Source organism: Amphibalanus amphitrite, unplaced genomic scaffold (genome assembly GCF_019059575.1).
Source record: "Amphibalanus amphitrite isolate SeventyFive unplaced genomic scaffold, NRLGWU_Aamphi_draft 001246F_arrow, whole genome shotgun sequence".
Lineage (NCBI taxonomy): Eukaryota > Metazoa > Arthropoda > Thecostraca > Balanomorpha > Balanidae > Amphibalanus > Amphibalanus amphitrite.
The window spans coordinates 122,382-148,798 of NW_024882739.1; the positions used below are offsets into that span (position 1 = coordinate 122,382).

The 26,417-nt window shown below is 45.1% G+C and overlaps 1 protein-coding gene and 2 long non-coding RNA genes across 5 annotated transcripts; 2 read left to right on the forward strand and 1 right to left on the reverse strand.

Annotated features, from left to right (window-relative positions):
* Nucleotides 1-947: 947 nt before the first annotated feature.
* Nucleotides 948-24,815, reverse strand: LOC122371459 (sialin-like). 3 transcript variants are annotated; one of them, XM_043347803.1, is made up of 13 exons: nucleotides 9,160-9,328; nucleotides 7,521-7,705; nucleotides 6,650-6,777; nucleotides 6,267-6,496; nucleotides 5,878-5,978; nucleotides 5,453-5,582; nucleotides 4,906-5,080; nucleotides 4,515-4,666; nucleotides 2,951-3,106; nucleotides 2,565-2,697; nucleotides 2,289-2,408; nucleotides 1,816-1,940; nucleotides 948-1,419 (listed from the first exon to the last, which is right to left on the reverse strand). In XM_043347803.1, exons 3-13 carry the CDS (start codon nucleotides 6,696-6,698, stop codon nucleotides 1,258-1,260), a joined length of 1,533 nt encoding a protein of 510 aa, XP_043203738.1. In that variant the 5' UTR covers nucleotides 6,699-6,777; nucleotides 7,521-7,705; nucleotides 9,160-9,328; the 3' UTR covers nucleotides 948-1,257. The 3 variants fall into 3 exon arrangements, with proteins under 3 accessions (XP_043203738.1, XP_043203739.1, XP_043203740.1); XM_043347804.1 differs by lacking the exons at nucleotides 7,521-7,705; nucleotides 9,160-9,328 and adding an exon at nucleotides 24,620-24,815; XM_043347805.1 differs by lacking the exons at nucleotides 7,521-7,705; nucleotides 9,160-9,328 and adding an exon at nucleotides 24,598-24,736.
* On the forward strand, nucleotides 11,636-13,038 carry LOC122371463. Its single transcript, XR_006254739.1, has 2 exons — nucleotides 11,636-12,095; nucleotides 12,468-13,038. It is a non-coding gene; the product is annotated as an uncharacterized LOC122371463 (long non-coding RNA).
* LOC122371461 lies at nucleotides 16,433-17,517 on the forward strand. The gene is made up of 2 exons (XR_006254738.1): nucleotides 16,433-16,670; nucleotides 16,870-17,517. It is a non-coding gene; the product is annotated as an uncharacterized LOC122371461 (long non-coding RNA).
* Nucleotides 24,816-26,417: the final 1,602 nt, after the last annotated feature.

A 26,417-nucleotide genomic window follows, 5' to 3' on the forward strand; every position in this document is an offset into this window, starting at 1 on the left:
GGTGCCGTGCAAAAGTCAGTTTGGACCCCTTTTGCACGTGCGCACGTGCAGAATGCCGCTTCCAGATCTCAGGAACGGCTGGGCCGATTGCGTTCAAATTTGGCACATCGCTAGCGACCGGTTAGAAGGGTGCTTTGCACAAGCCCGTTGGAAGTACCCTCTTGCCCTTGCGCACTGCAGGGCTTGCTATCTCGCTCGCTCGTTCTTCGCCCAAAAGGCGTTTTACTCAAGATTACTTTACTACTCGTTTTACTGGTACTGATATTTTTTCCGTTATATTGAAGACTTCGCTTCGCTCGCGGCGCTCGCTCGCTCGTAAAATAAACTGTTTTGTCTCGGAGAGATCGCAAGAAGACCATCTTAGATCAGCAAAGAAGATATGCTGTCCTTCATGCAACCCATTATGGACATCTGATAGACTTGAAGTCTGACGTCCGTCGTAATGGCACTGCTCGCTTTTCTACATATGCTTGTGCTGGGTTGCTGCATTATTTATGAAACAGTCCTGCCCTGTTGTGGGACGAGTTGTTCGTTGTCATGGATTGTGAGCGACGTGGCTGATCACTTTACTCGCCCTGCGGATGATTGGTTGCGTAAGGAATTGGTTGATGATGGTATGTGGTTAGGACGCCTCAGCGACAAAAGCAATTTGGCCAAGGAATTGCTTTCGATGTCCCAGTGGTGCATGGAATTTCTAGCGATTTTCCCATCTGTTTCGCACTTAGATGTCGAACGCCGACCGTAGTCATATGTAATGCCTGCCATGCGTTTTCTGGCATAATTCTACATACAGATGAAAGTTCTTATCACATATTTTCAACCATGCTTGTGAACTGCATTTACGCTCCTGCTCTGACTTATTTTATTCACGTGCCGCGGCGAACCACATTTCAACCAAAATCATTAGGTAAGTAACATAATTCACTACAAAGCAAAAAGAGAATAAATCGACACGCGTACCTTTATTTGTAATACATGTTTCATTTCACATTTACGACTTTTAAGACATTTGTTGAGTGACATGCTTTAAGTAAGTCAAAGCAAGCGTTTAAGTATTTCACAGAACAACAATGTTTTACAGGCTATCATCGTACAAGCACGCGCAGTCGATACATTCAAAAACCCTGGAGCCGATGCACCCCACATATTGGAGCCACTCGTGAAATTCGGCGCCGAATCGTTTGACAAACGTTTCGGACAGATACTTTTTGGCACTTATTTTGCTACGGTAGTCTATGGTCTCCAAAAGGACCATTTCTACGCTTTGCACGTGTCTCCGTTTTGAGTTTCTGTCCTGATGTCTTCCGTCTTGGCGAATGTTTGCACCTCTGACTTCCAGAACAGAATGACGGCGAGATCCATTACGACGTTCATGACCAGTGCGATCAAGAAGAAGTACCGCCACTCCAGTAGAGTTTTCTGAAGAAATGTAAAGGCATGGTCACTCTGAGGTCTTCTTAACAAATCACAATTTGAGAAGCACAATACCTGATCAATGCAGTACCTGAGATACGATGCAGTTCTTGAGCGGGTACTGATTGGCTATAGACTTCATTTGTCTTGTTGCTACATATCACTATCAATGTTTTCGGCTCCTTGATTTTACTATTCGAGTTTAACTAATCTGATCATGATTAAGTTTGTTTTTTATTCTTGTGCAAAGGACTATTTTGCTGTCTTTTTACAGCTCTCATATCCACATCCATGCACATAATTATTTGTAGTTTGCGTATTTTAAACAACATGAATGGAATAATAATGACCTATACATAAAACAGATTACAAGAAGTCATGTACGAGTAAGTCGCAACTCACGTTTGGTGTCATTGCAGCGGCTATGGTGGGTGCCAGGACCCCGGTCAGATTTCCGATGGACCCCGACAGGCCCCAGATCACTCCAGCAAACTGAGGGGCGATGTCTGGGCCCGCAGACAATGGGCCTGAAACGGGTGTCGAGGTCACAGCGGTGTGCTGATGTTTGTTACATTAGAACGATGATGACAATGGAGGCTGTGATGATAACGGAGGCTGTGTGGAGAATCAATGAAGTTAAATGCTCTCCTGCTGTAAATGTCAATTGGTTTTTAGAAGGAACTATAACGGACGCCAGAGCGAATTTCAATGACGCTTTAAAGTTTTTTAAGTCTGTTGTTGGCAATCCCCGACTGCTGTTCATTTGTGTGAAATAACTTATTGACTTTATTCTGTAAAGACAACAAGCAATACCTTCGTGAAAATCAGCATTCTCCTTAGTACCTACTGAGGTAATGCAAAGAGATGCCACTTACCTCCGGCAACTCCCAGTACGGAGGTAACGTTACATAAGACGAGAAGGCTCATCGTGAGATACGTCATTCCCGGAGGAAGCAGCAAGATGGCCCCCAGCAGAACGGCCGGGATCAGGAACGCTGAAAAAAAATATGATTTAGGTACCTATTTTATTATCACACATGATTGTTATAAATCAACGACACTTACGGCATTATCATTGGTACAAAAAAGGTAGGTACAACGCTACAAAAATTAGACGTATAAATTTAATAAATAACTTTTTTCGAACTCACCGACAGTCGCAATAATTTTACGAGCATTGGTTCGACTGCACTGCCACCTGGTGAGCAGGTATTGAAACACCTTTCCCCCTGCAACGCAGCCGACGGTCATCGACATGGTCGGAAGACCGGAGAGAAATCCGTTCTGCGAAAAAAATGGGCGGTGATGATAAAGACATGCGTTATTCAGAAATGACTTAGCTAGAATGGAATAGGGTATACCTAACCTGTTACCATATTTCATTTCACGTTTGATTTTTGTCGGCAAATTTGTTGGTAAAATTATAACGACCAACCAGCATAATAAGCAACAATAGAGTCATGCCACATCTTCGTTTAATTTATAAGATTTTAAGGCATCTGTACACTGTACAGGCACGGCATCTCTTACGACCCACCTCAGTGAGGTTGACGCCCATGGTCTCCTTCAGGAAGGTGGGCAGAGTGATGTTAAGGGCGTAGTAGAACCAGCTGTTGGTGAAGAAGGTGCCGATCACTATCAGCACCTGACGGTTGGTGATGATGGCCAGGATTGGTGTTGATTCCTGGGTCACCTGAGGGGACAGTCATCAGAGGGTCACCGGCTCGATTCTTTGAAATGTTGAGTTATCCCGCGCACCGACGGGGGTCTGCGCCAACTTCGCACCGACGCGACGGGGGGGGGGCGGATGACCGCCCCCCCTGAGATCTCGAGAACGAAGCAAGATAGCGACAAGCGGTAAACGGCATCGGATACGCACGGACAAGGTCTACAATTTTTACACAGGTCATTTTCAGGTCAGGTCAAAGATGACGTCACAGGGGTCGAAAAAGTCAAAATGGCGGCGCTAGATATGGAGAATTTTTCTCGAATAACTTTCGAATTAGTCAAGATAGGAACAAACTAAGGGCATCATCGTGATCCTCTCGTCAATCCGCATCGAATGATATATATGTTGACCTCGAAAGGTCAAGGTCAAAGGTTGACCTCAGGTCACGTGACCTCGAGGTCATCATGTATATCATTCGATGCGTCTTGACGAGCTGAACACAATGAGACCATCCGCGCGGCTGTATCTTGTTCCTGTACGGAGTTATTGGCAAAAAAACTTTTGGTGACCTTTGATGACGTCACATGACCTTACAGCTGCCCAACAGCAAAACAGACCTCAAGGTAGTGAAGGTTGATAGTATATGAAGTCATGTATGGTATATGGGGCCATTCCGACCCGTTTTAGTGGTAAAAACAGGGAGTTGATTTCCCCCCCCCCCCCATTGACTTATAATGGGGAGGTCGCGAAATTGACCTGACCTTAGGTCACCGACATCAAAATTCCGAGATATACAAATTGTAGCTACTAATGACCTAATAACATCCTGCGACTTTCAAAGGCCTCCGACATCTGCTGTAGCCATGGCACGGTGACAAAGTTGCAAAAAAGTGACTCGAGGCTGGGTCATTCAAAGTGACCTGGTGACCTGACCTTAAAAGTTAGGAGGTTCAAACTTGCACACCATGTGTAAAATTGATGAGAGAATAGTCATACCAAATTTCGCGGCGCTACGCGCCGCGGTTTTCCCGCTATTCGCGAAAAACCTCAGGGGGGGGGGGCGGATATCCGCCCCCCCCGTCGGTGCGCGGGTTATCGTTACGCATTTTCTTTTTTAGTTTTGACCCATGCTGCAGCTAGAAGTCTTTTTTTAGACAAAAAAGTTTTTTGGTTTTAGAAGAAAAGGATAGTTATTTCAATGGTTCATGATCAATTTTTCATGATCCCGTCCTATAAACATTTCCGCTGTTCAACTTTTTGTCAATTTTCCGGTGCATGAAACATGTTCTATGAAGTTTTAATCTACAGTTTATTACTTATATAGTTTATTTACTGAATTACCTAATGAATTTATTTACGTTGTGGAAATTTTGATTTATTGCTGCAGCTTCATGTACCGTGGACTACAAAAGTATCTTTTTATCCTACTTACACTTTTATCAGAGAGTGATTTCGTAGTGGCCACTCTGAAGAGCCTCTTGGAGGCCAGGTATCGTTTCTCGTCCTCCGAGCAGATGGAGCTCTCGTCAGGGGAACTGGTCAGAAGGAACCAGCCTACGACCATCCACAGTATCGGAAACGCCCCTGAAAAAAAGGAACACCCGGAAACGGTCAAATAATAACAGAATTCTCTTCAACAATGAAACAAGTTACAATTCATACGACACTGCATTCAACACTGGATTCCATAAAATACGGACAGGACAATCTTTATACTCAAGCTTTCTAATGGTTTTGAGAATTTTAACGAAAAGTTGGCACAGTTTTACACTGAAACGCCATTCAGTGCCCACACACCATCGATGTGAGGGGCGCGGCCTCACCTGTAATGTAGAACACCGCCGGCCAGCCCCAGGCCTGGCAGATGGAGCTGGAGATGGGGTACGCCGAACCTCCGAGCAGGTACTGGAAGGCCCAGCACAGCGAGAACACGGTGGTGTACTCGACAGGCACGCTCCAGTTTCGGGCGAACACCTGTGCGGCAGGGAGCGCCGCCGACTGCGCGGAAAGGTCACAAGTCGGCGAGGGTAGAGGTCAGAAGGTAGAGAGGTAGAGGTCGCGCGCTGGCCAGGGTTGGGATCATAGTCCACAGCGCAGTAGCAAAGGTATAGTTTGTGTGAGCATACCGAGAGGTCACGTAATGCTTATCACGTAGGTTAAGCGTTGGCGAAGTTGGAATCTCATAGAACGTGACCAGAGTTTATCAGTTAGCTCAAAGTTAGCTTGGCTAGAGCAATTTTTTATCGTAGATGTACTCGTACATTTTCAGCAACACATTTTTATGGTTCTTTCTTTTATCTCATACTATCAAGAGGAAACGTTTTTTCAATCATGTCTTGTTGAAAGGTTACGAAGTTTTTTTCCACTAACCGAGCAGAGTCCATGCAGTGCGCGCAGAGCCAGCAGAAGGTACGGGTCTGTTCGTGCTACCACCGGTAACACCAGAGTCCACAGGCCCTGCAGACCGATACTGACCAAAAGGACCAGCACCACCGGCAGCCTGGGAGCGCAGACGTGGCGTCAGCCGAAAATAGAATACGCTTAATCATGATGAACGATGCCAGAAAGTGATGTATTTTCAACCCCAAAACGCAAAAGTAGGGGGCTTGTTAAAGTTAGGGACACACATTGCAGCGCCCACTGCAATGTCTTTAGTTCAACCGACAGAGTTTATTCTGGATGATAACTGAAAATCATGACCAAATTCGGGTTGCCGATCGAGTGACATCCGTGTATAAACAGCGGTTATCAAACAAATCGAAGTCTCTGTACTTCATGATCTCCTCAAAACTCACTTGTCAGCGATCCACCCGCCCGGTACCAGACCCGCTGTGTAGCCGTAGAAATAGCTGGACAGCAGCAGGCCCTGGAACGTCTTGTCCCACTGGAACTCACCCTGGAAAGCAGATGGGCATTTCTGATGGCCGATATGTATTATAAAGCCGTTACACCGTTTGTAAGGCAAATGAACGCTAAAGACATGGTGTTTGTCTCGGGGTTTGTCCAGTGGACAGTCTGGTATCAACATACATATTGCATTCGTCCTTCATATCCATACTTGCGATGTGCATGAATCTATAAAACCTAGGTATAACTGTAAACGCTGATTCTGAAATAGGAATATATCGTCCTAATGGAATTTGAAATAAACTGATTTGAAATAGAAAAGGTAAATAATACTTACCCGTCCTTTTCCCGCTGTAGAAACCTCTAAGTCACCACCATTCGTTATGGCAATGTCTCGGGTTGCGTTTCCCATGCCGTCCCCCGCTGAAGTCATCACACCCTCTGTGACGTCATCGTCGACCATGCAGACGACGGCAATGCTGACGTTGAACCGAGTGATCATCATGGTCCCCACGCCGATACCAACGAGCATGACGAAAATCATCCGAACGGACGGAAAGAGGCGGTCTGAGGAAAAGACATGCTCGTTCTGTTGGTTTGCGTTTCACGTTTCACGCAAGTTAGCAATGATCATGATCTGATGTTTTAAATGTTTATCTACATATCAAAGAACATCATAATAAAACATAAATATATTTGGATGAATTTTTAACGACTTACATTTGAGTTCCCCTGCCTCCTGGGCCTTAGTCTCTGCTTCTGTGTTCATGGCTGCCGTTTGAATGTCTTCAGTTGGAAGATGTTACTCTCCTGACCAGCAGGAAGCAATGACGTTCTGTTTTTTTTTCCTGAAACGAAGACGAGCCGTCAATTCATTGTGGACAAACAAAGCTATTCATATGATGTTAACGTCTTGTTTGCTATGATGATTGAGTTGATTTCAAAATATGTGCTTTGAAAAGACTGCAGTTAAATCGAGACGCAGTCAAATGTCACGTGTTTGACAGCGGAGGAAACATTAAGCAGATGTTAGTGAATGCCAGCTAGGTAAGTACTTCTGAAATGATTTAGCCCGAGCCCACTCGCAACAAACCTGTTCACAATCTACGTCCCATTGTGCGCGTAAAATGTCCAGGAATCTTCTAGAGGTGGCATGATAACTGCCCTGTCATAGCAGGTAATTTCGCGATTCATAAGTCAATATCAAAAGCGTATCATTTACTTGACGTGCTTTAGCTCCTAAAGTTGCCGCTATAATCGTAAAAAATGCGGTACTGGGTATAAAGTAGCCAGTAGGCTGCGTCCGCACTTGGGCAAGCTTCTATAAGCTTTCCGTCACTCTAAGTTGCGTTGTGATGATGATTTGGTGTTTAGGGCGCACCAACAACGAGGCTATATGGCGCCCATAAAAAGCGTAAATATGAAAACTGACTTTAGAGCTCTTGACGACGCGAAATCTCTTTCAGTATCATTGAGTTGAAAGCACTCAATCAAAACGATAGAAAAAAAAATCATATAGAGATTGTGTCGACATTCACACACAAACAAAACCAGTCCCTACTCCCACCCTTTCCCTCTACACAGATCTCACCTGTGTTTTGAAGGGCGTGCCGTCACCTATACGGAAACGCCTTGGCGCTGTGCCTCTGGCCCTGTTCCCGGTTCCCTCGTGTGGCAGCCATTCCAGCCGCACCCGCCGCTCTCCAACCCGACTATATACTGTCCCGGGATGTGACGATACATTTCTAGTCACGGCGCGCGCCTGTGTTGGATGCTCTGTGGAATAAACAGACGACACCGGGGTGGTATGCGGTGTCACCGCTCTGACACCGTTACTAGGCCAGTTTACAGCACTCAGCGCGAGTGAGGCTGTTTGTGACCGGTGTCAGTATGCGGATACGGCTGGTGTTTACTGGTTAGGGTTGTACCGAGAGGCGACTGTTGTTTACGGACTGGAAATTTGATATTCGTGCCATGAAGCGGTAGATAGAACGGGGCCTTTGCTTATGTAACTCCCTCGTAAAGCTGTGATGTTTCATGTGGATGTTAGCAGTTTATTGGGCTAGTTGCATACTTTGGACGATTCCTTGCTTCTTTGTATATGGATAGTCTACCGGCTTATCACTAACTCAAACCTACAAAGAACCGTGGCTGCTAAACTAACACCGCCTTTGAACAATATGAGGTCATTCAATCTATATTAGGGGGTATTTCTAGACAAGTTGAAGCATTATTAGATCAATTTGAGCCCCTTATGCTTTGGCTTGTGCCAATAATTCTCCCAACGTGGCCTTCTCATCCCGGACACTAACATATCAGAGTGCGCTAAAAACGATGTGCTTACTGCTTATATAACGAGTATACCAGAAACAACCTGTCACGACCTTTCAGTGGTTGAAAGAAATACGTGAAAATAAGAACCCCCCCCCCCTCCCTTTCTTCAGTACTAGAAATGTCACATAAAATGTCACATTTTACGTAACGCCACCCCGAAGCTGACGGCAGCTGCCGTCATACAGCAGCTACCGGAGTGACAGTTTCGTCGCAAGACGCAAACTGTGATATTTTAGAGACTATGAACGACTATGTTTCGTGAACGACTATTTTCGTGAATGTTTACTCTCACGAAACGAGCGACTAGGATGAAATGCTAATTTTAATTTGATTCTATGTGTGTCTAGGCTGAGGAAGAAAGCCGCAGCGCTTTCGAAAGCTACCATAAATAAAAAGTACCCGGTGTTTCGAATATTCGTCCTAAACAGAATGTTAAGTTTTACAAAATAGCTATCTCAAATTTCCATAGATTTGAAATTTTGGCCTTAAAATTAAAAAAAAATATAGACATCAACTCTATAAATTCTACAAAATTAAATTTTCAAAGAAAACGGAACATATGTGTGTAATGCATGAATGGACTATACGCATACAAAATTTCAAGTCAATCGGTTCAAAAATGTCAATCGGCCTTGATATCGTCCAAAGGCTTCGAAAATGTCCACAGGTAAAATTTTCAAATTCCTTGTTTTGACCAAAGTATGCAACGTAGAAAGATGAAAATAACACCATTGAACTCCCTTCCCGTTAAATTTTGCATCGAAGCAAACCTTCCTATGGCAAAAATAATAATTTTGAAACTTTCATTTATGTTGACCGAGCAAACAATTATGTCTTGACATTTAGCTGGCCCTGACCTCATATTTGACCTTTTTAAGCACATTTTAAGCACTCACCTGAACCTTCTCGCTACGAGCTTTCGATTGCCGCCTTCCGCTTATTTCTACGGTCCTTGGTTTCGAGTAAGCAGAGGGATGATATTTACCTCCCCCCCCCCCCAGCGCCGCGCGTTCGGCTGGAGACCCCGGCGCCGCGCGGGCCGGATATCAAACGCCTGGCGCAGCGCTGAAGCGCGCACAGCGTTGGGACGGTGAAACAGGACCCTAGGCAGGTGTCACGAGCTGTCTGGTTTCGGTGCAGCGTTGATGTCATGTCATGTCATGCGGTGGTGATATTTAGCGGAACATCACTTTGAAGCTCAGTTTGCAAGCTGAAGCGTCTGCCAACCGAGTGCGGCAAATCTATTCAAGTGGGCAAAACACGCTTTGGGGGACATTGAAGATGAAGTTATCGCTATTGATGGTAAGGTTAACACCTTAATTGTCGTTTGGAAAGAGGTGCGTGATAAAAAGAGGGCATGGTGAGAAGAGAGAGAGAGAGAGAGAGAGAGAGAGAGAGAGAGAGAGAGAGAGAGAGAGAGAGAGAGAGAGAGAGAAGAGAGAGAATCGTGTTTTGCCAAGGCTTTTTATTTACTGGTTCAGTCACATGTACGCCATGCATTTATGTTTGCATGCATGTTCCATAGTGACTACATAACTATGCTGTATGCATAATATAAGCCATAGGCTCATACACATATTACAGTATAAGCCTTTGTACATATATTTTTAAGCATAAGGACTAGAGGTGGCAAAATGTGGACCCGAGGACCCGGTCCAAAGAACCAGTCTAGACCCATATGGGTCCAGACCGGTTCCTTGAAATTTTCTGACGGGTCCAACCGGGTCCTACCATAAACTATACATATTGCACACTACACATTATTGCAAAATATGAAGTGAATGAAGTGAATGTTTCTTTGCACACAGTAGCTCATGAGTATTCCCAGTGGGAAATAGGCTGTTATACATGAAGCAACTAATGATGTCTACAAGTAGTTTGTATTAGTTGACTTTTGGGGACCGGGTCCAACTGGTTCCGATTCCAACTAAGACCGGGTCCGACTGGTTCCAGAAATGTCCAGCCGGGTCTGGTTCGAGTCTGGTTCCCAAAATTTTTATCTTTTGCCACCTCTAATAAGGACTTCTTATACATATAACCCGCTTGTGTTACCAGCTGTCGATTGTCATAGAGAATCGCTACTTTTTTCCATTGGTTAGTGAAAGCTCTCAATCAACTTCAGGCTGTTGAGCTCATCATCCGACACGTTCTCTGACGCTCCCGTTTTTCATTTCTAGCTGCTGCTGGCCGGTCTTCTCTTGTTGACGGTGGCAGTGCCTGTGGCTGTCGGGCACCCACAAGTGGTCCCTTCGCCAACACCCTGGTGCAGGTGTCACCATTGCTGTCCCAATTGTGACTGGTGTCGGTATTGCTGCTATGCATAGTAATGGCTCGTAAAGATCAGTCAACAGAATGGCCTCGCTCTTCTCAGTTCAAGGGGATGTCTCATCAGGCTCCGCTCAGCACTTCACAGGATCGCTGGAAGGAACAGTGAATATCGTTTGTGAAACTATCCTTACAGACTGGATACCAATATAAAATTGATTCGCTGAAAGTTATCTGTGTTTAGTGATAAATGCAAATATTTGGGAGGTTTGGGGAATTTCCCCTGGCTTTTTCCTTGCTTCAATAAACGAAATGTATTTGTTGCCGTGTTCGGTTGGGCCATTCTGGTACATTCAGGTCATCTTCTAGCAATGAGATGAGAGGATGAGTGGAAGAAAATGTAGCGCACTTTGTTCGAGGCGGAAATGTCCTGATCATTTGACCCGAGGCTAACTAAGGTCGGCCTGATTTCGATCACGTGGTCTTCATGGTTCCGCGCAACATGAGCCCTAAAAAAGCACATGGCAACACTACAGACAGGGCCTAATGATCACTGCTATTCTACAATACGATTACGCACAATGTGCAACATACAGCGCAATAACTTGGAGCTCAAACTCTAGTCGGCGCGATCTGCGCCAACCCCGAAACATATAAAGAAATTCATACCTTGCGGAATTCTCTCATTTTCTCCTTTTTCTCATTTTTCTCATTTTCTCATTCTCTCATTTTTGGCTCACATACGTTTTGGCGTGAAAAGCAAAAAAGGCTTGATAAACGACTGCGTTAGCGCCAATAATTTGTGCGCCATTTATTATGGCGCGAAGTTAGTTATTTAATGCCGAAGCTATTTATTGCCGAAGCTATTTTGGTGTGCATGGCGCACATGCACTGGTCAAACATTTTCTAAATGTTTCAGCATATCATGCCAAGAAATATCTGGAAATGAGCCCTAGTATATTTGAGGCAAAACAACAGAATACCGCTGATGTACAAATTGAACGATGTTAGTTTGGTGCCAATTTTGATCAGCATTTAACCGATGCTCAAGTTGGAGCCGAAACAAGGGCAAGAACCGAAGTCATTAGCGGTCAACTTCACAGTCCTGCTATGGAATATGGTGTCTTGTGAATTTTGTTATTTGAGACTTCGAATTGTGAAAAAACGCCCGCCCGCCGCCAAACGCAAACACCGCAAAACGCACCATAGCAAAAAAAAAATCTACCAAGCCGTAGCATAATAATAATTCAGCATCACAGAGTCAACAAACAAACAAAGATATGAAAATGCCAACTTTTATAGCAGAATACGAGTACAGCAGCAGCGTAGAATTTAACTCATGTTTGTCATAGAACAGTATCTTTCAAACTGACCGTTGGTGATTCACCAGGGTCCAGTCTCTAGCGACTCACAAAATGACAGGCCTATATGTCATTTTTGAGTCGTGTCGGTGACATTTAGCTAAAGCGTACCTCAGAATTCAGTCCATAGACATTTGTGAGCCGAGGCACACCGAAAAAGACAAGAGGACACAGCTGTTTGAAGCATGAATCGCTTTGCTCCGATGGTAAGTTTTAGTGCTGTGTCGAAAGATCTGCTAGAGCCGGAGAGAAGGAGAGATTGATATTTTAAATTTATGTTTCACAAATGCTCCTTTTTATTATTGCTCGTATCCATTAACTTGTATCCCATCAATCCCTTCTCCATAAAATGTTCGTGTCTAAACGTCATGCATCTATTTCCTGTCAATAAATGCTCAACAACTTCGAGTGACGACTATGTTGCAATTATCTCTTTTCAGTGAAAAGCATGCATAAATAGTTACGCTTGCACAGTCAGTTGAAAATGTGTGCTTATTGTAGCCAAACTAGGCGTGCTATTTCTTTTCTCATATCTGTCCGTAACGACACGGACTAACTAACATGTCTGTCATTTCCAGATGGTCTTTACCACAGTCGTTGTTCTCCTGGCTGTCGAGATGGTTCTGGTTGTCAGCCATGCACAACACGCGATGACCAACTATCCTCCCAAAAAATCACCCGAGTGTCCGTGCTTGCTCTCGCGCTGCTGTCCTTCTATGCGTTGTGATGCACCGTGCCGGCACTGCTGCCTTTTGGAGACGACATCAAATATGTCAAATACGGCTGCCGAGTTGAATTCGAATTCAAAAGCGGCCAGAGTTGACAATACTGCCCCGAATACAACAGGGAGTCAGACTACCCAAAATCTGGGATCAACTTGGGGTGTCGAGTGGGAATCAACGCCATCGGCGACTGGAGTCGACAGTTCTGCTGCAAGTTTGGATGGGAAATGGACGCTGTCACGCGGGGGCTCGGAGTCGAAGTCAAAGTCGGCTGTTGACGACAGTCCTGCCCCGAGCCTGAATGGGAGTCAGATTAGTCTAAACCTGACCAATGCCGGAGTGACTAAAGGCTAGCTGTAATCATGTTTGTTGTAATATAGTACGTCCTCTTACTGATTCAATAAAGCACATGACGAGATTAATGACATGATCCTAGTTTTATGGGGCCCTTATTGATCGTGAACAGCACAAGACAAAAAATGGAGGGTGCTGTCCTGCAGTATCTATTTTGGGACTGTTCACTGCGTAGTGTGTTTACTTTACCTAATCGTACCTTTATGCATGCTTAGAAAGTATCTAGGAAATGCGCAGGGTATTGTTAAGGTTAAACCAGTAAAAGGCCTTTTGGGGCGACCAACGGAGCGAGCAAGAGGGTGAGTCTTGCACGTGCGAACGAAATTGCGAGGGGGTACCTCCAACTAACTTGTGCACTGCAATCTGCATCCTACTAACCAGTTCTTAGCGATGTGCCAAATTTGAGCGCAATCGGCCTAGCCGTTCTCGAGATCTGAAAGCGGCACCTTGCACGTGCGCACGTGCAAAATAGGCCCCAACTGACTTGTTCACGGCAGCCTACTAACCGATCGCTAACTATGTCCCAAATTTCAGCGCAATCGGTTCAGCCGTTCTCGAGATCTGGAATCGACCCCATGCACGTGTGCACGTGCAGCAGCGCCCCAACTGTGGCACATGGATATGCATTGCCTACTAGAGATGTCAATCGGATACCGACTTTTTGGTATACCGATTCCAAACCGATACCAACTTTGTATTTGGTATTTCAATCCTAATGTACTTGGTATTTTTTGGTAATGAGCCCTCGCTAATATGTATATAGGAGGCTGAGAAATTGGTAAAAGTCGGTATAGCTTTCTCATGTTATTAAGTTGGGACGGTATCGGTATTTCCTTACGGGTAATGCTGGGATTTGGTTTGGTATCGGTATTCAGATTTTCTGTAATTGACATCATTAGTGCCTACCTACATGCCAACTTTCAGCGCAATCGTTCCAGTAGTTACCGAGATATTGCAATTGTTACAAAACTGACTTCTCTTCGTTTTGCACGAGGCACGTGCATAAGGGGTCACCCACATGCATTGGGAATAGTCCAGTACTTGGCAGAAGGAATGAAGCTACTCTACAAAAATTACCCCATGTAAATCGGTAAAGTTGTTGCTGAGATGTAAGCCTCGCAAAAACGTGACCACGGCCGGCCGGCCGGCCAGCCGCTCATACTCAGAAATTTCCGTAAATCTACGAAGGACTTCGCTCGCGTCGCTCGCTCCTTAATGAAAGACTCCGCTCGCTTCGCTCGCTCAGTAACCAGTATCTCTGTCGTGAACTGTGATGCAGGGGCGTAACTTTGTATACTTCAAAGGGAGCAGTTGCACCCCCAAAGTTAAATTATGCACCCTCAATGTTTATGTTGGACCCCCAACGTTTCATCCCTTTATTGGCATTAATAACTATAAAATACACAAGATTCTTTGTTTCAAATACATATAAAGAAGTCTGGCAAACCTAATAAAGAACGGATTTATAGCGCAAACCAACCACCACTGTTGCACGTTTTTATGTTAAAGGTAGTGTGCCACCTTTAAAAGATTTCCCATTTTATTTTTCCTAGGATAAGAAGCTTCTGTGTTTACCTAATATCGCAAAAAAATCAAAAATGGGCCTGGAATTGTGCCTTTTTCGCCTAAAAGTTTATCGGTTTTTCGATATGTATAACAACTGTAGTGGGCTGACCTGTAAACAGGCGTCGGCAACAATCGCGAATGCGGCGCACATGTGACAATAAGCAAAGGTCATTATAGAGTTACGACGTACGGGAATGAGTTATCAGCTGTCTAATCGTAGACAACACAATGTCGAGCCTTAAACTGTAAGCCTGTATTGGTATTGTTTCTTTTATTTGGCTGTCGAACATTATTTATGGTTTGAAATATGATTTTATGTAAAATAATTGATATGAAAAAGCCGTCTCTTAAGTTATGACCCCATTTCACCACACGCAAGTGGCAGAAATGACAATGATCAGCTGACGCATTTTCTTGGCCGAAGTCAGAGCGCGCGGCCCGACGCACCACCACCGCACCACAAAGTATGAGCAGAAGCCGCGCCCAAAGCCAGGGCCCCGGTAACGTGAGGTAGCCGAGTCGGGGCAGCGTGCGCTGACCCAAGCCGTGGCCGCAGCTTTGGGCGCGGTCTACCGCATCCCCGCGGGCAGCCCCGGGCTATCACATGACACCGGGAGGACGCGCGGCCCCGGCTTGGGTCAGCGCACGCTGCCCCGACTCGGCTACCTCACGTTACCGGGGCCCTGGCTTTGGGCGCGGTCTACCGCACCACCTAACAGGCGTGTTCGAAACCGCAGGAGATGATGATGAACGGGTTTATCGAAACTTGATTGGATGAGCATATCGGTAATAGCGATTTCAGTGTGTGCATTTATTGTTCATAGTGGTGTGAAATGTGGTTGGGGTACGACCGACAACCCGTCGGGGCGAATTTCGCACTGGGGTACTCAAAATTTGAAGAATTTAAGACGTTTCCATGAGTTTTGAAGGTATGGATAAGTTCTAAAAATCCGGTTCTCCTTATCTGGGCCATTAACTCCATACGGTCCAGGAAAGCTGGCACACTACCTTTAAATAAAACATATTGAACAATATTCCTCTCACGACTTTTTGCACGAATTTTCTTCGAACCATACACCTCCAGTGATCGAATCACGTTGCGAAATGATTCAGGAACTTCAGTTCCGTTCTTTCTTAGGTTTGCCAGACTATAACAAGAATATTCAATGTAAAATGGTCAGAACTAAAACAAGTGCACCAGTGCATGATATCATGTCAGTAGTTACAATTTTTAGTATAAGTAACTCAATGAGTCACTTGAGTTTACTGGAGTAAGCTTTGCTTGATTGTTATTATTTTCATAGCAAAATAGTGCCGGTTAGGGCTGTACCGGTTGTACCGAGAAGTAAGCAGTTGTTCACGTACTAGAAATTTGATATTCGTGTCATGAAGCACACATATAGATAGAACGGGGTCTTTGGTTATGTAATACACTCGTAAAACTGTGATACTTCATGTGAATGTCAGCAGTTTCTAGGGCTGCATATTTTGGTATGATTCCTAGATGTGTCCAGTCTACGGGTTTATCACGAAGTGCCAAGTGGAGTCGACAAAGAAACACGGCTGCTGAATTTAAGCCGGCGATGGCCAATCTAAAATCGTTTAGAACTACTAACGGCCATTATAAGCCAGTTTGGAACAATCATAGGTCTATTTGAACCACTCAATCCTGGTTTCTACTTATTTGTGAATTGTAATTGTGTGCATTTCTTTTCCCTGTCGCAGTAACCTAACATTTCTGAGTAAGCCAAAAAAAAACGACGCGCTCATATTTCGAAGACTATCAGCATCAACCATGACCTTTAACTAACAAAGCGATTTGCCTACGTGGAAGTAAGAAACCCCCCTTTTTCGTCAGCTCTACAAATGTTACACAAAATGTCACATATTACGTAACGCCACCCCAGAGCTGGTGACAGTTGCCGTCAGCTACTGGAGTGACAGTTATGACGCAAACTGGGACATTTTAGAGACGGGACGTAGGCGTGTAAAGCAGGCGTTTGGTCGTGAACGGTTGGAGCCGACTCCAGATTTCAGTCCGTAGGCGTTTTCGATCGGAGGTAAGGTGTCGAAAAAACACCAGAAAGCGTTTTGAGGTGCTCGTGCTTAGCGTTCAAGATGAGTCGTTTTGCATTGATGGTAAGTTTTAGCGCTTAGTTCATATGCGCCTTTATAGATGCATACCGTCTGCCAATCGATCAATCGTTCTCCTTTCATTCATAAACGTCATATTTTTGTTTTTCATTTGTAAGTAAATGTTCCCAATCGCTTTCATTTTCATCAGTTTGCCAATTTTGTTGCAACCATTGACCGACCCGTTTTTTTTTTCTATCCACAGCTGCTGCTGATCGGCCTCGTGCTCTTGACGGTGGCAGTTCCTCTGGTTGCCAGCCATCCACAACCAGGTCCTGGCTGGCCACCAGTGCTGCGGTGCGAGTGTCACCGATGCTGCTCGGGCTGTGCTTTCCGGTGTCTTCGCTGCTGTGTAAAGGAGTGAAAGAGTGGGGCTATGCAACACTTCAGCTGAAGCTATCGCAGCGAGAACAAGGTTTAAGGCTGGAACACAGCTTTCAAGCGGGCAAATCGCTTCACGCTTCTCCCATCAGAATGCATGACATATTTTGTGCTCCCAACTCGCAGCTCCAAGTACTGCGTATTTGGAGCGAAAAATAGGTGTGCCATGTATTCTAAGGGGTGAATTGATAATGCAACTTGCACACGTAAGAGCTGTGTTTCAGCCTTCAGTCTCTGTGTCGGTACCTGAACAAGTTTTTTTTTCGGCAAACGTTTAGAAGATAGGTATGTGATACGGCTTCTCTTTACCTTTTGACTGAACTTTCCGTCGTATCATCCGTGAGCACCATTTGAAATGTGTTATTGATTCCCTGAAATGTATTGGTAATTGGGTGTTTCATCCGTAGGTTTCAGTGGCTTGGGAATTTTTCGGCATTTTTTAACTGCGCTTAATAAACGATTTGTTATTGTTCTTGTTTTTGTCGCCATTGCCGGCATGTTTAGGTTTTCTAGCCCATTTAGCCAATTTCATGGCCGTGAGATGACCAAATAAGGGACAAATTCTACACAGCTGAGTCGATCACCGAATGGTGAGCCACAGTAGCTGGGTTCGTCCCGTTTTTGAAACGGGTGTGCCCCGTTAGGATTGGTCACCCAGCTGTTCAAACGGTCCACCCGCTGAGGTACCTACTGCTCGTACTGGAGCAGTAGGTATGTACCTCTGAGTTGGTCACGACCACTCAGCTGGTGTGACCAACAGCTGAGTGGTCACACCACTCAGCTGTTGCATGGGTGGTGTGATCGTTAGACCGAAATATACCAATGCGACCAATACTGAGGAGAAGTTGAACTCAAAGATAAAATTATGGATGCTCTGCAATACTTCTTGAAATGATGAGGAGCGCAATTTTATGTCTTCTACATCATATTCTGAATATTTTACTATTGTTCATTGCTTATTCAGGTAGTTTGCTTATAAAACATGAAACGAAAAATAAAAATGAGTAGTCAATACACAGTCGAGTAAATGAAACGATAATTTTTAGAGGCCCAGAGTAGGTAAGTACCTACGTTTAATAAGTGAATCATTGCATCATGAAAACAAAAAACGATATCTGTTTTTTTTTCAATACTAACGAAGTCGAAGCTTGAAGTAGTGGCTTGTGTGTGTATGTTTTTTTTGGAGGGGGGGGGGGGCTTCAGGGTGCACTGCGACCCAGTGGCGTGTCAACTTCTGTCTGTCTGTTCGTGACTCACGTTGTGACGAGTGGTAGGGGGTGTCATCATGTAGGTCACGGTGGTGATATTTAGTCGCAGCTCACTCTGAGCTCAGTCTGTAGAGGTATACCGACGAAGGCATACCAAATATTCAAGTGGGAAGGACAAGTTTCGGCGGTGCTAGTCATTCAAGATGAATCCCTGGCTATTGATGGTAAGTTTAAGATTGGGAAGGGGTGCAGGAACCGGAAAGTGAAGACAGAGAGAGAGAGAGAGAGAGAGAGAGAGAGAGAGAGAGAGAGAGAGAGAGAGAGAGAGAGAGAGAGAGAGAGGAGTAAGAGAATGAACGCTGAATTATTTGTTTCGCAAATCCTTCCTTCTACATATTATCGCTCGAGCTGTGTATTGTTTACCCAATCTCTTATTCATGACTGATTTTCGTGGCTCAACCCCATGCATCCTATTTGTCAATATATGCTCAACAGCATTGAGTGGCTGCATTTGGTTCATCATGCCTGTGTATGACAGAACATTTCCATTTATCATGGTGTAATAATTGTTCTTGTTTGTGTATAGCATTAATAGATAGTAACATGTAAATTTCGAGCGGTTAGTTAAATATGCGTATTTTTGTGAATTCCTGATAATACTTTCTCATATTTGTCCGTAATGACACCAGCCAACTACACCAGCTACTACACCAGTCAGCTACTAGTTACTACCCCCGTAACCCTTACCGTTCCCAAGCAATAGCCTGTTTTTGCCCATTATAATGCTAGCCCTATGGTACACATGAGCACGCGCCACGGGCGCACCCCCGGCCGCATCGTGCCCAAAATTTAATATGACCTGTTGAATCACGTGGCCCACGAGTAGTAAAAATTTCACCCTCCTGCGTCAATCGACGGCGCCGCAATAAGCGTTTTTGGGCGTAACCCCGACGGCAGCGGCGGCGGCGGCGGCGGACTTATAAGGATTTATTACGAGCGAGCGAGCGCAGCGAGCGAATCGAAGTCTTTTCAATACAACGGAAAAATCTCAGTATGAGCGGCCCGGCCCGGCCTGTAACGCTTTTGAGAGGCTTATATCTCAGCGACCGCTGGACCGATTGGCCTGCAGTCTTTTTTGCTGGGTAGCCCCATCCCTTCTACCCCGTAATTGACTACTTTTGATACATCTCAGTGACCGTCGTGGCACGTGCCACGTGAAAAGTCAAGGGTGTTCAGGCTGTTTTGCAAAAGTCGTGATTTTGAGAGGCTCATATCTCAGCAGCCGCTTGGGCGATTGTCTCGTTTCGTCTTACGACCCGATGATGTCGTAAGACGAAAGCTTGCTCTATATTTTCGGCCTCATTTTGTTATGTATGTAAAAATACATCTCACTGCCATGTTATTGGTCAATTTCATCACCATATTTTATCATAAGTTTCAATCGAATACTCTTTGGTACATACCACGGGATAAATGCTTAGATATGCGCGCCTGTATCCCCAGCTGCCGGTGGCCAGCCTCGTGCTGCTGTTGGTCGCCATATCTCTGGAGAACAACATTCCACTACTGATACTACCCACAATGGGCTACTAGTGCAGGCGCCAGTGTTGCTGAAACCACTCTGCCGAATGGTATGCATACCTATTGCTTTGGTGCAAAGCAGCCATGGGCGTAGGAACGTCACGAAAAGTGTGTGTGTGTGTGGGGGGGGGGGGTAGCGAAACTTCAATGTCACTTTGTGGGAGCCCCAATACCCCTATGAAGAAATTCTTTACAGTTTCGTGTTCATCTCAGCTAGCCCGCGCGCCCTGATGGGGGGCATTTTGGCCCCCCTGTGGTTTTTCTTATATAGCGAGAAAACGGCGGCACGCAGCGCCGCCAAATTTTGGATACCTTACTGGGCATCAATTTGACACCTTCACACAAAATTTCAAGTCACAGGTCACCTCGGGTCAGGAGTTATTGAGGTCAAACTGAGGTCATGTTCGAGTAAAAATGAGCAAAAAACACGACATCTTGAAACGCTCACCAATTCTACAGGTACCAAGCAATTTTAAAGTTCTTTATGTGGTTGTGTAGAAAAAAAACGGCGCTACAAAACTTCTATCTCAGATTTTCGAAATTTTGGGATTTTGGCCCAAAAATAAAAAAAGATTTTTTAGAAAAACCCCAAAAAATCGAAAAATTTCGAATTTCGAAAAAAACGGAATATATGTGATAGTCCCTGCGCTCTTCGATATACATACCACGTTTTAGATCGATACCCCTTTTTTGGCGAAGTTATAGCGAAAAAAACTGTTAAAAATTGATGACGTCAAATTTTTGAACTCAATTTCTAGCAATTCTAGACCTCCTAGCGCAAAACAGAGACCACCATTGAACTCCCCGTGACAAGCTGCATCGAATCGATACCCATTTTATGCAAAAATATCAACTTTGAAATTTGACCTTATTTGACCTGACCTTGACCTGACCTTGACCTGACCTTCACCAAAACATAATCTTAACTGACCCCAAGGGCTGCCTGTCCCACATAATCGCATTTGGCATATAAAATGGACCATAAAACATGCATCACATGATATTTTTAATTTGTGACCCTCAGTGACCTGACCTCTGTGACCTGACCTGGTATCACTGACCTCAAATAGCAAAATATGCGTTTGACGAACATTTCCCCATCGATGCTATTCAATGAAATGCATTTTACTCGATTTTACAACGCATTTCTTGAAATGCCTGTAAACGGTAAAAATTCGACCTTTGACCTGACCTGTGACGTCATCGGTTTGACCGAGGTCAATGAAATTGGGTCACAAGGTAGTTCCCTGATAGGGCTATCCAACGCCGTTTGCCGCTTGTCGCTACGTTGCGTGGTTCTCGAGATCTTAGGGGGGGGCCAAAATGCCCCCCCCCCCCCTATCAGACCGCGTTGCTCGGCAGACCCCATCAGGGCGCGGGCTAGCTGAACCATTTCCTGCTATTAATTTTGTATTTAAATCAAAAAATAAATATTTTACTTTAAAAAATGGCTGTAAAGTCGGGGAGGAGGGCAGGGCGCCCCGGCCCCCTGTTCGTACATGGTTCCTACGCCTATGAAAGCAGCTCCGTGAAGACACGAATGAGTCACTGCAGCTGCAAGGGCTTCAGCCGGATGAATTGTGACACCAGGGGCCGTATTCACGTCGACATCGTAAGTCAATTTTCTTTCGTAAGTATAATTTGGTATTCACGTCGACAGTTCTTAAGTTTTTATCGACGGATTTCACGTGAATAAAAAAATTTACTTAAGAAGTAGGTCAAACTTAACCCGCGCACCGACGGGGGTCTGCGCCAACTTCGCACCGACGGGGGGGGCGGATGACCGCCCCCCCCCCTGAGATCTCGAGAACGAAGCAAGATAGCGACAAGCGGTAAACGGCATCGGATACGCACGGCCAAGATCTACAATTTTTACAAAGGTCATTTTCAGGTCAGGTCAAAGATGACGTCACAGGGGTCGAAAAAGTCAAAATGGCGGCGCTAGATATGGAGAGAGTTTTTCTCGAATAACTTTCGAATTAGTCAAGATAGGAACAAACTAAGGGCATCGTCGTGATCCTCTCGTCAATCCGCATCGAATGATATATATGTTGACCTCGAAAGGTCAAGGTCAAAGGTTGACCTCAGGTCACGTGACCTCGAGGTCATCATGTATATCATTCGATGCGTCTTGACGAGCTTAACACAATGAGACCATCCACGCGTCTGTATCTTGTTCCTGTACGGAGTTATTGGCCAAAAACCTTTGGTGACCTTTGATGACGTCACATGACCTCACAGCTGCCCAACAGCAAAACAGACCTCAAGGTAGTGAAGGTTGATCGTATATGAAGTCACATATGGTATATGGGGCCATTCCGACCCGTTTTAGTGGTAAAAACAGGGAGTTGATTTTTCCCCCATTGGCTTATAATGGGGAGGTCGCGAAATTGACCTGACCTTAGGTCACCGATATCAAAATTCCGAGATATACAAATTGTAGCTACTAATGACCTAATAATATCCTGCGACTTTCAAAGGCCTCCGACATCTACTGCAGCTCTGGCACGGTGACAAAGTTGCAAAAAAGTGACTTGAGGTTGGGTCATTCAAAGTGACCTGGTGACCTGACCTTAAAAGGTAGGAGGTTCAAACTTGCACACCATGTGTAAAATTGATGAGGTTGTAGTCATACCAAATTTCGCGGCGCTACGCGCCGCGGTTTTCCCGCTTTTCGCGAAAAACCTCAGGGGGGGGGCGGATATCCGCCCCCCCCCCGTCGGTGCGAGGGTTAAGAAAATTCTTACGAAAATGATCGACGTGAATACGGCCCCAGGTCGGTTCACCACTTAGCACGAGGGAATAATTTCAATTCAAAGTATTCTGTCTGTCGCTGGGTGCAAGCCTGTTGGTGATCGGTAAAAGAATAAGCAAATAAACAAATGGCTTAATTGTTCATCATGCTTGATGCTTCTTTGCTTGCGTTCGTGAAAATACGACCCCTTAGAAATGAATGTTTGAGCATTTGAGTTTTGAGTATTTTGACGTGTTCATTGTTTTTGAAACATGTTGAACGCTTGTTTACAAACTTTGTTAATAAACGGACCAAGCTCAATTGGCCAGCTTTGGAATAATAGCAACTTAAGCGCCAGCAACTTTCGGACAAAGATGCCTACCTAAATCTAATACACATGTATCGTTTTGAAAAAAGAACAAAACTCAGTGCAGGTATGTAGCCTACCTTATTGATCATTCCAGATTATTATCAGGAGTATGAAAAATGACCTCTTGCTCATATCTGAAGGAATTAAAAAATTAAAGACCAATATATATTCGGGCGTGGCCCTTCCTCAGTGGTACAGTGTTACAATGGAACAAGAGAGACGTATGTGACACACATGAGACTAAATACATTATTTTGAATAAAATCACTCACAGATATTTAGCATGCGCTTCCAAAATAGGTGTCGATCTAGATTTACTTGGCAGGAAAATGAATGATTGCATGAAACATAAATTAATACAGCATTCATGCAACCATTCATTTTCCTGCCAAGTAAATCTAGATCGACACCTATTTTGGAAGCGCATGCTAAATATCTGTAAGTGATTTTATTCAAAATAATGTATTTAGTCTCATGTGTGTCACATACGTCTCTCTTGTTCCATTGTAACACTGTACCACTGAGGAAGGGCCACGCCCGAATATATATTGGTCTTTAATTTTTTAATTCCTTCAGATATGAGCAAGAGGTTATTTTTCATACTCCTGATAATCTTATCAACAATGCTCAACTCAACGTTTCAATACCTGAAATCATTCCAGATTATTGTTAAAAGTGCAATAAGTGCACTCATGGAATGCGTGCCCTTGCAGTACATTGGCCGGGGAAAAGTATATCAGCCTGTCGAAAAGCTACATTCTATTACCGATGACAGCCTACATTGCTGGCTGCTGCTCCATTTTTCATAGTTTTCACTTGAGACAGTGTTTGGTGTCATTGTATTGTCACGCGCAAGGACAATATCATTCATTGTGCTACGTGCGTCGTGTCTGAGTCTAAGTGCGACACCATGCGTGTTACCGTTATGGTGCATTGTTGCGTCGGAACACGTCAGTATTTCAAGACACGTATCGCACGCAATGCGGTGTCGCGTTAATACTGCTGACAGCGCACGTAACGGTTCAGAATCAGTTTTCAGTCATGCGGTGCAGTATACCTTCAGGCGTAAACTACTCCTGCCATCTAGCGGGAGAGTTTGAAGCTTTTTCTGCCTTGCGGCGCAGTATACCTTCAGGCGTAGACTGCTCCTGCCATCTAGCGGGAGAGTTTGAAGCCTTTTCTGCAATGCGGCGCAGTATTACCTCAGGCGCAGATAGCTCCTGCCATCTAGCGAGAGAGTTTGAAACTATTTTGCCATGCGGTGCAGTATCCTTCAGGCGTAGACTACTCCTGCCATCTAGCGGGAGCGTTTGAAGCTCCATTCTGCCATGCGGCGCAGTATAGCTTCAGGCGCAGATAGCTCCTGCCATCTAGCGGGAGGAATAATAAGCTGCTGCATGCAGCTGTGCGGCACAGCATCATCACAGGCAAATACGCTGCTGCCATCTAGGGGTAGGAATGCGAGTAATTGATAGAATCCAAGGAACGTGAGTCTACGAAAGAAAATATCGGCATAGAAATCTACTACTGATATGCACTGCAGTAGCTACTGATATCACACTGATAAGATTTCAATTTTTGTTGATATTCACTTGCCGAATCCTAATGCATTTACATACTACATACGCACGGCATTACGGCTACCTGGCGGCTGAGCACCTCGTAATTCCAGATCGTTTACGTTTTTCGACTTGTCCTCCTTTCACGAAGAAAACTGTTTCTTCACCTCCACATCTACTACGTCGCGCCACAAACTCTCGACACCACACACCCTTCTCACCCCGACCAGCCGCTGACTGCCGGGCTGCTTTGTTGCGCCCGCGCCGCGCCGGTCGGGGCGGGACGCTGCATTGTTGACGACTGCCGACTGCCAAGTCAGCCCCCGGGGCCGGCTGCTGGCACCGGTCAGATATGGGACGGCGGCCGGAGGAGGCGGCAAGCAGCAACGGCGGCCCCGTATTCAGCCCGGCTGGGGCTGCCGGGAGTCGGTAGGCAATCGATAATTCGGCTTCCAGATGGACCAAATTGAGACTACAGCTTTAAACGTAAATTTTCAAGCATCATAAGTCGGCACTTATCGATCTGATATTTTTTTCTATGAAAAAACGACCTCAAAACGATCGATTTAGAAAACCTAGTTTGACTTGATTTTGGCGTCGCGCTAGCATGCTTGGCCTACCAAAATCAATTCCCCATCTACTTGTGACGTGAGACGTTATACATGTGCTCCTGCTGCCAGTGGCGGCGGATTCGATTTTGGCGTGGGGGGGCAAGATCCCAGTCGAGATGATGTTATAGGCGGATCCAGAAAGGCGTTTTCGACGCTGTAGGGGACATATCCTCAAAAAAGTGTCCAAAATCAAAAAACTCCTCGGATTTCGATTCCTTACGGACCTACTGCTGAACAGTATAAAGCAAAAAAAATCTTGATAAAAGTGTTATTATTATAAAACATACCTACCTAAGGAAGGTACGTTTTGTCTATTTCGGGCGATGCAGGGGCCATGGGAAGGGGGAGTAAATATTTGCTTTAACCCTCGCCCGCACATGGGGGGGGGGGGGTGGTTGCCACCCCCCCCCCCCAGGTAGTCTTTCTGCTCTGCACTCAACATTTTTAGAGCTAGAAGGCTGATTTTTCGTATAGCTGCTCCTCTAGCCTTTCTTGATGTCCACTGAAAATTTCAAGTTTCTGTGACTTTTGGTTTCGGAGATATGACCTTGTTTTTCAGGTCATGTCATGACCCAAATGGCCAATTCTCGACATCTTGCTTTGGCTATGGGCCTTGTGAGCTTTTGACACCTTGATTTCGGCCTTTTTTACCAGTCTTACCTCCCACCTATCATGGAACATGTTGTTCGACGATGTACAGATGTCAAGGTCAAGGTCAAGGTCAACCTAGGTCATCTAAGATAATTGCGTTTTAGGCAAGCGGAATTTACTTTTTGTGAAGTTTTTTGACTGCATTTTTGGTAAAAGCTTCTCAGATCATGATTTCATGTAATATGGACACATAAACAATCGGTGCACACATCAGTATACACACAGACACACACAGACATACAAACACATATAATTGACCTTGACCTAACTTGACCTGAAATGACCTCAGCAGCAAAAACCTGGTCGGGTAGTGTGAGAAAGAGGTTCTAGCTGGCTTGGCACCAGAAAACGGCATCGTCATCGGTATATGATAAGCAGCGCACTTGATATCAAACGGTGACCCAAAACAGCAACATTTTTTAGTTTGACCTGACCTGGAAGGTCAATGACTGACCTGAGAAGGTAAAACTGGGTATCATTGGATTCGTCTCTTCCCAAAGAATCTTTTTGGTCTTTACCGCTAAGCTCTATCTCCAACAGGAACGAAATGGCGCGGGGGGGTGGCAACCACCCCCCCCCCATGTGCGTTCTAGGATGGGAAAATGGCATGTGCGGGCGAGGGTTAAATGTCCGCTCCCTGGATCCGCCAGTGGACGAT